At 26.3% G+C, this 12,407-nt stretch overlaps 1 protein-coding gene across 1 annotated transcript; it reads right to left on the bottom strand.

The window, feature by feature from the left end:
- Window positions 1–7,114: 7,114 nt before the first annotated feature.
- LOC139425792 (cuticle protein 10.9-like) lies at window positions 7,115–12,091 on the bottom strand. Its single transcript, XM_071181743.2, has 4 exons — window positions 11,984–12,091; window positions 10,566–10,652; window positions 8,857–9,193; window positions 7,115–7,353 (listed from the first exon to the last, which is right to left on the bottom strand). Exons 1-3 carry the CDS (start codon window positions 11,993–11,995, stop codon window positions 8,861–8,863), a joined length of 432 nt encoding a protein of 143 aa, XP_071037844.1. The 5' UTR covers window positions 11,996–12,091; the 3' UTR covers window positions 7,115–7,353; window positions 8,857–8,860.
- Window positions 12,092–12,407: the final 316 nt, after the last annotated feature.

The following is a 12,407-nucleotide window of genomic DNA, read 5'->3' as shown; positions in this document are numbered from 1 at the left end:
AAGGTAATACAATTAAAGACAAGATTATTTCTGAAAATATTAATGCTGTTCAAGTGAGTTAATTGGTTTTATATTTATAATATGTTTTATAAGTACTTTTCCATTTCGCCAGTGCTGGCGATAAATTCACCAGTGCAAAGTTACCAAGTGCAAATAAATTGAACTGTTTATTTTGTTAGCATTTGAGGTGACAAACTATTAAAAAAAACATAAAATAGATGAATAAAATATCTTTATGTACTTGATAGGGTAAAATAGTACGGTTTTATATTTAATTGATAAACACATTTTCATTTCATTTAATATTTTAAAAATTAAACCTCAATTTTGAAATATTTTAAGATTTTGTTATTGGCATCTAAAATTATAATTGAGATTTCATTTTAAATTTAACTAATTGTACTTTAAGTTTTTGTAATTTTTTTATTCTAAAAGAGCAAATAGCAATTGGTATTGATAGAGAAGAAAAAGATTTGAAGTATTGGGGAAACTTTTTCTTTAAACACGATAATAATGCCCATAAAATTCTTTTAAATTCTTCAAAATTGATGGGTTAAATTCTCAAATTATACCACCCTTTGAACCTCATAAAAAAACGACAGAAAAAAATTACAGCAGTTTATGAAAGACAAAATGATAAAGTTTTAACTTATAGATAAGGTATTATTTCCAGTGAATAGAATAAAAATAAAGCAAATAATTTCAGAGAGAAAAATAAAAATGAATAAAATGTTAAAAATTATGATATCTTCAAGAATAAGAAAATATTGATCAATAAAAAATTGCGTTTAAGAACAGAAAGTCCGGTCAATAAGATGGTGTGTCGCTACTTAATCTACGTATCCAGGGCTTTAGACTGTTCAAAGACGGTTATAACATGAAATTTATGAAAATGCATTCATAAATAGAGAGAATATCTTTTAAAATAAAAAAAAAGTGTAATCTTGTTCAATTTAATATATTGTTCAAAGATGATGTGCTAGGTAACTATTCTCAGCTATCCCATCTCAATTTTCGAATCATCTCATGAAATCAAGTCACATAAGTTTGATCTTTCCAACTAAACGTCAGCAACCACCTGTGAAATAGTTCTTATTTTCAGGTTTCTCTGAAATTTTTCAATAGTATAAAGGGTAAGTAAAAAGTTAAAAATACCATTTTTTTTCTTCAGCAAGCCGTTTTTTTAAGGCATACCATTTCTACATAAGTAATTCGTTTTTAATAATATCTAAGAATGGTGTTTGCTAATTAAAGTGTAATTTTTTTGATTTTTTTTTTTAGTATTTCTGTTTCAGTTCAAATAAATTTTGTTCATCTTTTGCTGTTTTAAAAATTTGTCAATTATTATCTCTCCTTTCTCTATTTTATTTTTTCTTAGGTAATTCCAATTTTTAAGTGAATTTTTTTCCTTCAAGTTGAAAAAAAATATGCACGGAATTCCTTGTGTCTCTTATATTTTCGTATTAAATGTATAACTTAAAAACTACTGAAAAAATAAACTTCAAAAATAACAATTTTACTGACTTAAAACAATTAATATTTGTGATTTAATTGAAGATGTAATTATTTTTCATTATTATTGAAACTTAAAAGTTAACGCACTTTAATGGTCAGTTCAAATGAATGAAATTTCAAGCAGTGTTTTTGAAAGAACAAATGATAAGATTTTTGGGTTAACTTAAAGGTTTTAAAGAGCAGTTTTCTTTTAATAATTTTTATTTTTTAAATTTCTGTAAATCACGCTTAACTGGAATTAACTATTTTAAACATTGTGGCATTATTACTTAATCTATTATCAATTTTGATTAATATTTGATTAGCTGGACCTCAGGCAATACAGATATTTAGACTGTACTGTACTGTACTGAACAAGTAATATACCGAATTAATTTTGTAAAAACATAATTCTGATTTAGGAAGCATAACTAAATAAGATCGGCTCTTCTTTCTTACTCTAATTTTCTACTTAAACATAAAACAAGGACTGTATATATTCAAAATATTATTGGATAAATGACGCGGCAATACACGGTAGCAAGGGCAGGGATGCCTCTAAAGCTAATGGAACATCTGCCTAATATTCAAATAAATCTTTCCTAATACTTTCCTTATAAAATGGAATATCATGAGTTTTTCTTTGGGGGGTGGGGGTAAGTGAGACCATTTGTAATATTGCATCAATTTTCAAAAGAAATTTAATGAATAATTTTAATAATTTAATCAATCAACTAAAATTTAAATTTAAAAGAAAAGTAACGAAGCTTACATTATTATTTCCGAAGCCTACTTATGAATTTAACTTTCATTGAAGTATAATGAAATAAATAATTTAAGTAAGACAATAAATGAATTCCACCTTCAAATGATTTTATTCATTGTGAAAACTGTGGTGTATCGCGATCGCAACGAACTATAGGGGGCGCTGTTGTATGAGACGAATACTTGCGATTTCTAAATGAACAATCATTCAGTTACTCTGGAAACGTCTTTAATGTAGCGTGTAGCATTGTAACGTTTCTTCTTTATTGTGGCTTATTAAATTTAAAAAAGAAAAATGTTTGATATTCTTTCTTATGCAAACGGAAACAAAATGGTATCCCCTCTTTTTTTTTTTTTTTTTTTTTTTTTTTTTTTTTTTAGGGAAGGAACATCCAAAACACATCGGAAAAATATTTGTAAGTAAACAGGAAAAAAATATGTATCTTCTTATTAGAGTTAAAACCTCCTGGGAAATAGTTTCACTAAATTTAATGATATAGCATGAAAAGCCAATTTAAACTTTACATTCCATAGCTTTAAGAATCATATTACTTCAAACATTAAAAAAAGCAAAAAGTATACATAAGCCTCAAAATTTTACATGCAATTTAATTTTGTAAAAATAGTTTTTTGACAACAATTTTAATAAAAATCTTTATTTAGAAACTAAAAAACCTAAAATAAAGAATGATTACGAAACAAAAGAAAAAAACAATTCTAAAAATTCTTCACATTAAAATTAAAAAACTTTCATGTTTTTGTTTTATTAATAATTGGACGTAGAAAACTATTCTATAGAAAACTATCATCAAATAAGATAAAAAATTATTTACAAGTAAAATTTTTTATTTTATAAATTATAACACTTACCTGCTTTATAAATCCGGAGAATTCCAAAATGATATGTTCTTCAATTTTTGACTCCATTTTTTGGTGCTACAAAAATGCGTCTTTGGGATTTGCCAAAAATAGAACAAGATGCAATTTTATTTTTTCAGGAGCGAAATATTTTACTAAAAAAAAAAAAAAAAGAAAAAAGAAAAACCGAAAATGTACCGATTCTTATGACATGAAACTTTATTATGGTAAACGTACGTTTTGGAAATGTAATTTCATTTGGAATCTTATTTATTAGAGTTCATGTGGCGACAGCATGAGATGAAAGAAAATAGAGATTGTTTAGAATCTATGTTAAACTCTATATCGGCTCATTTTCCACCGAAATCCGATTATCTACTTTGATTTTAAATAAAGTGTTCTGAATTTTGAAAGTGTTTTGATTTTAAATAATAAAGTGTTTTATTTTATGATTTGTCGCAAAATCTTTAGGTGTAGATGCACTTAACAACCGCCAAATCTGTAGTTGCGGTGGCGTTAATACGCAAGTACCGAATTTTTATTCCTTACTTTTCTGAATCATATTACTTCAAACATTAGAATATGCACGAAGTTTACGTAAGCAAATAATGTTATACCATTTAATTTTTCAAAAAAATTATTTTAACAACAATTTTTATCAAAAAATTATAAACTAAAAAACGTAAGAAAAAGAATTCATAGAATAAAAAGACGATTTTAAAAATTCCTCATACTGAAATAAAAAACTTCCATATTGTTTCGTTTTTTTATTCTTCCAGTTCTTAATCAAACGTAAAAAATCATTCCGTAGAGAATTATCATCAAATAAGAAAAAAAAATTACTTACAAGCAAATTTTTTATTATAAAAATCATAACACTTACCTGATTATTATAAATCCGGAGAATTCCAAAATGATATGTTCTTTGTTTGAAAACTTTATTCTCCAATAATATATACATAGTTTATCCCTTCATTACTTTTAGATAACAAACCACACAGCAAAATTTTATAATTGTAAGATCTCGATATGAATTTTAATATGTAGCTTAAAAACAGAATAGCTGAATTCTAGTTGAAATTATTCTTTCAAAACTAAAAAACACTTACCAAGAAAACGATAAAAATTTATGAATAATCAGTACAAATGATACTATTTCAAGTAATTCTGATAATTCTTCATTGTTGTTTTCCGAATTATATAGATTCAGAAATATATACTATTCTATAAAAAGAAGAAGAATATTCTATAACTATTACAGTTCTGTACGTTCTGAATTCACATTTATTCATTGGAATAAAGAAAGCAATGTTGACCACTTTAATTTGTAATGAATTGAAGACAGCAGCAATGTATTTTACCGTAATACACATCTGTAACAGTGATCAGCGATCCCGAAATCGGAAGTTATCAGTTGCAAGTTTTTTGATAATAGAAGATAAAAATTACTGAGGAATTTTTCTTCAAATGTTTGACGTGTTCTGTTTCTGAAAGATATACCAATATTCTGGAGAGTTTTTTCAAGTTCTTTCGCCTTTTCCTTAGGGGAATTTTGCTCCTTATTTGCTGCTAAGAAAATGGCGCCTGATTCTGCCAATGATTTTGATGGAACTAAATGAAAACTTAGTAAATTAATGCTTGCTATTTTCAGACTCCCGCTAGAGGGCGTACTCGAGCGTTGCGGTCGCGAATCGCGCATTGAAAAATTATAAAAATTGTGTGAATGCTTATTTTCTTTCAAGTTAACAACGAATCGAACGTTCTAGCACAATTCAAAGGATGTAGTTGAATATTTAGACAAATAATTGATGTAGCCTACTCTAATTTATAGCTCATTGGTAAATAACAGCAGACACGATTATGAGTTTATGACTATAAATGTTCAACTCCATATCCTTGTATTTTGAACTCACCCCTGAAGACAAGGGAACTCTTGAATCAAGCATAGAGACAAACTAGAATTCGTGGAGGACTTTTTATGGAACTAACTTGCATTTGCGTTACATGGTGTGAAAAGTCACGAAAAACTCCTACGGTTAACATGACCGCAACTGCTGTTTTTCGGAGGTCCGTAAATTTGGAGAGTAATAGATGTATATTTGAGTATTTAACTAAACGTTTTTATGAAATAATGGAAAATCAAGTTTTAAACGTATAATAAAGGATCTTGGACTGTTATTTAAAGTTTAAAGGCGAATAATTGTGCAATTTCAAGATATTGTAAATATAGTAGCCAAGATGGCCGTTTGTCTACATGAAACGTATTTCTTATCACTTTTATTTGACAATCTTGCCATAGCCGACTAAATACCATGTGAGTTAGAATTATTTCCCTGAATGATAAAAAATATTGATTGTTGTCAATTATTTGTCAAGTAATTTATCTGATTGTTATCCTTTTTGCATTTATTTGATAAACAACTGATATAAATATTTATAAAATGCGTGTACGTTTTTAGCTTTAGTTTCATAAGATTTACTTAAATTTATCAATTGTATAAAATAATTTTAAAATATTTAACTTTTATTCACTTCAGTTTTGATCGAATTCATATTATTCTGCCTCTTCTGTGTGTTTGTCTGATTAACAAACTATTTTTATTTTAAGAAAAACTGTAAATATGTCCCAAAAATTTATGATCCTTGCTTTAAATTGCATCTTTAGATTCTGTTTTATATTGTATCTTAAAAGTAACTTTACTGATTCTTATGCGTATGATAGCTTACTGTCGTTATAATTTTTACTGTTACTAAATAAAAAACATGGTGGTGGCCACTTTACACCAAGTAGTGTAAAAGAACATTCTAGGGGCTTTACTACACTAGGAACTATACTTGGTTTTGGTGTAATGGAACACATAGTGAAGCACCAGTTTGTTGTAAAGTAGCTGCCATCAGAAGCTTGGGAATTTTTTTACTGCTTTGTTATTTTAATAACTTGTTTGTTGGCTTAGTATTAATGCATTTATTATTCTTTACCTTAATTATTGAACTTGCAAAAGCATTACATTAAAAAAATTCGTTCTTTTACTAAGATATATTTAGATTGTAGGAGTTTTTAGACTATTTAAGTTCTTTTCTCAGAAATATTCTAATTATTTTGAAAAATTATGATTCTAAACAATGTAAAACCAACTTTTTTTAAAGCATAATTGTTAAAAATTCAAGGAAAATATACTTAAGGTAGAGCTATATATTATATCATTTATATATTAAATATTCTCAAAATGATCAAAATGTTTTCCACTTCGTTTCCAACTGACGTAAACCATTAACCGTGTCCATCATGGAAAATTTTTCAAAATTACTTCTTATTTTCAAGAACTTTTTTGAAACCTGAATGCAGCATTTATTACACTTCTTTTACTCTGAAGGGAAAAGTAGTAAAATAAAGCTAGAATATCTTACTTTATCCCTTCAATAGTTTAACTAATATTATGTACTATCGACATAAAATGCAGTTTAACGGTTAAATTATAAATATTTTTATAATTATTTGAGCAAAATTTAATAATATAGCAATGTTGTCACATCCACAAAATATAACTAATGCTTAAAAACATTTTTTATCAATATTTTAGAACAGTTTAAATTGAAAGTTATATGTTAAAAAAATTTAAAATTGCATTAAAAGAGAGACAATATTTTTAAAATTATCTTTGCGTACATTGTAATCGCTTTCGTTATAAAAGTATTAAAACACAAAAATAAATATTTTCTTTATTGCAAAAGTAATAGGAAGATCACAATAAATGGAAGTTGTGTTGAGGAATATGTTGTGACTTATTTTAATTATAGAAATATTATTTTGAATGCTCCATATTTCAATATATTATTTTAAGTAACCGGATTTTGTTTTATGGAAAACATGTATATTTTATAAATTTTAAGGCTGATAGCCTCAAATCATCTAAAATGTCTCGAAATGTGTCAAACCTAATAAATTACAGGATGAATTCTATTGCTAAATAGTATAGTGAATAAATATAAGACACAATTAAAAATAAATTAATTTATTGAACTAAATATTTACAAAATCATGTGATAAGCCATAAAGCTGTTTTTATTTTCATACAAAATTAAATAATTAATTCCTGAAGTGGATTAGAAACGAAGGATTAGGCTTCATGTAATAAATAGAAATGTTGATCATACATGAGAAATTCTATAATAAATGATTCTATTTTAGAATAGCAATAAATTCTTTTGTAAATTGTAAAATCCTAGATGATTTATCTGAAATGAAAAAAATATTATTATTAGGAATATTTTACAATAAAACTCAAATAATATTCCATTTTAGAACTCTCAAATGTTAAGCAATACTGTAATAATTAAAAAGAATATCGAAGGAATATTTCTCTTGTTTAAAATACAGATTTTGTTTAATGATTCTGTTTTTCATATTGCTTTAATATGCTTATTGTTAAGCTTTCGCATGATATTTAGCAATGCTATAAGAATTTTAGTAAGAGGAGGGAATATTTTTCTATAATTGTTAAAACACTAAAATTGCTATAAGTGAAACCACGTATTTTAATCATATTTTCTTTTTGCATGTTTTTTTCTGGCAAAATAATCATTCAATTTTGAAAGTAGCATGAGTAAACCTAATCAGATTTAATTGAATGCATCAATTAAATTGAATACATGAGATATCAACTTTAAATGGTATTAAGAACGAATTATTATGATTTTACCTAAAATTTTCCATTAAATATTTGAAAAAATTTGAATAGTCTCAGTAAATTCAAGAAAAATAATAAATTCTATCATATTACATAACTTTAGTTCGAAGGTTAAATACTATTGAATAAAAGCAATTTAATATTTAATTAAAAAAGATTAATAGAATTAAATCTTTTTATGTAAAATTTTATCACCTGAAATGAAACTTAATCAATTTATGTAAAATTTACTCAATTTTTGGCACTTTTTGTAAAGATTGAATGAATTGAAATTATTGTGCAAAAAATACAATCAGCTGATATAAACTCAAGTAAATATATAATCAACTTTAAATATAACTCATGACATCAAAAATTTAAATAAACAAGCATTTAATTAAATTATTAATGAATTTCAGATTGAACTTTTACAAAAATAATGGTTTTATTGAATAAGTGTAGAAAAATAATCATCATTTTCTTAATTGTATAAATTGCTAAATTAGAAAAACATCTGTTCGGTAAAATTGTTTAATTATCACGTTCTATCTCATTGTCAGAACTGAAATTAGTCTAGTAGTACGAACTTACAACTATTTCTTCGTGCGAAAGTTGAGTTGAGTTGTTTTATAGTAATGTGGGACCCCTGGAATCTCATCAGAAACTCTTTTTTATCTTTAATAAAAAACCGACTGCTAAAATTAATTTTAAAATAAATAATAAATTTAAATTAAGCACTAATATCATAAGTTTGAATTCTAAATTAATGCACCAGTAACGGTTGTTTACATTAAGACCGTTTAGTCAAACACCTCATGTTAACAATAAATAAATTTTGCATCGAAATCTTTAATAAAATGTTTGCGTTTCTATACCTATACCTATTATATACCTATATATATTATGTGTTCATACCTATTTAATAGTGGACTCTAACTCTTTTAACTCTTTTAACTCTAATAACTCTTTTTTTTTATGATTTCCATATATGTCACAATGACATTTTTATGCATTTATTAGTTTTTGATATATTTTGAACAAATTGACTTATAAATTAAAAAAGAAAATGTACCTTTTTAGTAGTGTCCGTATCCTCCGTAGTGTGGGGCTGGGGCGGCAGCGTATCTTGGTGCAGAGTAGGCTGGTTGGTGTACTTGAGCAGGTTGGGCATGGAGTTCAACATCAGCGGGGTTTTGGCTTTCGGTTCCTGGTTCATTGGTCTTTACGGAGGCACGGAAACCATGTCCATCAGCTACGTAGTCAACTTGTCTTTGGATTCCATGGGCATCAACGTAGCTGTAGCTTCCTTGAACATTGCCGTGTCCATCTCCTTGCTCTTGTCTGGTCTGTTTGAATTCACCGTGGTCACCAGCAATGTCGTATCCATATTGGTATGGGATGGGTTGAGCCTAAATTGTAGACATAGATAATTTATAATTTTTGCCAAATTATGTACGATTATTATTCTAAAACTCATAAAACTTTAAGAGTGACTAAAAAGTATAGATATATCAAAACTAATGGGGATTTAATGGGGTTACTTCATGTTTTGCGATCAAAAATCTTATTCCTCAGTACAGTTACTAACGATTGAGTATTTTGTCTTCGATATTTTTACTTTTTTGTCTTATATCTATAGATTCTATTAATTTTTATTAAAACTATATTTAATATAATACTCAAAGGTAATTTAAAAATCATATTTACATTTCACATTGTAATGAAAATTAAAATTAATTAGCTATATACATTAAAGCACATTACACTGCAGAAGTTTCGGATAAAATTCTGGTAAAAAATGTCGACACTGAAGGTGTCAATACTTTTTACCGTAAAGTTCATTGCTACTGGAACATATTACTGAATAAAAAATCTGATATAACTAAATTTTTAGAGTAATATCTTTCGTGAAATTATTGAATCCCTCTAGTTAAATAAATATTATTATAAAAATTAAGATACATTTTCTGAAAAATGGAACTGGTAAAAATGGATTTTAAGATAAAATGGATTTTATGAATGATGCACAAAATGTGCCAATACAAATGTACCGTTATTATGAGACCTGGAATTTTTGATAGAGTAAAAAGAAAAAATCATTACAAGTGAATTAAGAAAAATTTAAGTTACGATATGAAAAATATTTGATAAGAAAACTTGCGAATTATTATCACAGTGCTTCAGTAAAAATTACCGAGCTTTTTGGTGTTCCCATAGAGCCAGAAACACGGTAAATATTATCATATTCTGTGAATCGATTCTTACTTCTCAGTATGTAAATGCATTCGTTATAATTGTATTTTAACTTTTCATTCGTTGCTTTTCTGGAACTGTACTTTCTGTTAAAAACTCGGTACTTTTATTCTTGTACTTGTATTTTACTCGTTACTTAAGAAAAAACACTAATACTCAACTCTGCTATTTTTCTTTCTACAACCTTTAACTCTTTTTTCAGCTAATATTAAAAAAAATATATTTTTTCACATTTTTAAAAATATAATGTTCAAATAAAGTAAAATTGGAAAATGAAATTTGAAATTTTTGAATTAATGTAAGTAAAATTTTTCTGCTTTAAAACTGTGAAAAACTATACTAGCAAAGTGCAGACTAGCTTTAAAATTTAAATATAGAGATTTTTTTCAGTTCTTTATGTCTAAAGCTTATCAACGTCCGCAATGTACATTTGAAATATAATTAAAACTTATTAAAAATCTTACGGATTATAATATATTTTTTAATAAATTCAAGAAACATGGAATGAAAATCATAAAGTAAACTTACGTAGTCATCATGATGACCGTATGCAGGGGCGTGACCATAGCCGTATTGTGCTAGTGCAACGGCGGCAAGGGAGGCGATAAGAAGAGCCTGTAAGAAAAATATTTTTTTTCATTAATAATTAAATCAGTTATGTTATATTAAATGCTGATCAAATGTTGAATCATTTTCATACAATTTTTTTTTATGTCTATGTATTGAAGCATATGTAAATGAAATTTACTTTTACAAATGAAACTTTTTTTACAGGAATACAAAAAGAAAGTAACGGATTTTTTTTCGAAACTTTCAAATTAGAAATAAAAATAAACCTTGAAAAAGCAGTTAAAATTATTTTTAACGAAGGAAACTTTTAATTGCAATAATATTTCTAAAATTTATTATCTAAAAAATTGTTTTAACCCTATTTCAAAGATGGGACACCGGTCTCCCTTAAATATATATTTTTTCCAAAGCTCCAATTACAAGTAAAAATATATTAATTAATTCAATAACGCTATACTAAATGTTGATCAAAACTTGAGTCACTTTCATACATTTGTTTTCCTTTTATGTCCGTGTATTAAAGCCTATGTTAATAAATGAAATTTTTTTTATATGAATACAAAAAGAATGCAACGAATATTCTTTTCGAATCTTTCAAATGTGAAATGAAAATAATAAAATTTGAAAAAAAACCTGTTAAAATTATTTTTAAAGAAGAAAACTTTGAATGGCAGCAATATTTCTAAAAATTGTAGTCCAAAATAATTACTTTAACCCTTTGGCGTAGATCCGGTGTCTCTTATATATATATATTTTTTCTGACTCTCTAATTAGAAGTAAAAATATATTTTGGTATTTTTAATTATAAAAAATCTAATAGTTACTAAAAAAATCTGTTAGATTCTTGGAATTATATTTGTTCTAAAATGTAAAATCAAAAGAAAGTAGTTTAAATTAATTTTTATTCTGAAAATTTATCAGTAATTGAATTTCATCAGTAATTGAAATATCAGTAATTAACAATTTATCAGTTATTGAATTTGTAAATTAAAGACGTTTTAATGATGAACAATTGTTTCACTGAGATCTAAATTATTGCGAATAAGTGCAAGTTAAAAAAATTATAGTTTGGAAGTAAGTCATGTTTAAAAAATTTTTCCGTTAACGAAAAAAGGACTTAGGTGTACGAGGCTGTATTTCATAACTAAAGAGTCAGAGGGTTAAGAAAAATTATGAATCGTTTCTGCCTAAAACTTGACATTTTAGTTTATGAAAATATTGCGCAAACCAGCGAATATAGTAAGCTAAGTAGGCAAACTATAGTAAGCAAACTGAAGGCTAATTGCTATCTTTGAAATTATTTATTAAATTTATTATTTTAGACCATTTAATTACGTATTTTGAGAATCCATTTTTTTTATCATGATAAATCTTACCTTGAACATCATGTTGTATGATTAAGAATATTTTTCTAAAGAAAAGATAAACTTCGGAACTGGAGAGCTTGAATGATTCTGAATCAATCGAACGACAGTTTATATACCTACTTGAAGCAAGAAAAATATAGAAAGTAATTTGAATATATTTGATCTTGATCTTGCTACATTTAATTAGGTAACGTCACGCCCATATTTCTCACAAGGTCGTCAAGCGACCTTTCCCAATCCAGGTTGAATTTCGGGTCATTTTTGAAAGAATTTAAAAAGATTTGTAATTAACATAGTTGTAGCAGTAATTAGCAGAAATTAATTTAAAGTGGTATTCTCAGGCAACTAATTTTAAGCAAGCAAGGAGGACAAAAAAGAGGTATTGCCACACACTTGAGAAATCTGAAAAATTTTCAGGAAAAATAGCAATTGT

This window comes from Parasteatoda tepidariorum, chromosome 3 (genome assembly GCF_982258835.1).
Source record: "Parasteatoda tepidariorum strain Cologne lab strain chromosome 3, Ptep-v5.0, whole genome shotgun sequence".
NCBI classification, from domain to species: domain Eukaryota; kingdom Metazoa; phylum Arthropoda; class Arachnida; order Araneae; family Theridiidae; genus Parasteatoda; species Parasteatoda tepidariorum.
Note: the sequence above shows the minus strand (reverse complement) of the source record. Positions and strands in the feature narration are given on the sequence as shown.

What these genes read in the sequence shown, in the direction of transcription:
- LOC139425792 (XM_071181743.2), bottom strand. An exon ending in ACGGTCATCATGATGACTAC is followed by an intron (nt 9,194 to 10,565) that starts GTAAGTTTACTT and finishes TCTACAATTTAG; the next exon opens with GCTCAACCCATCCCATACCA.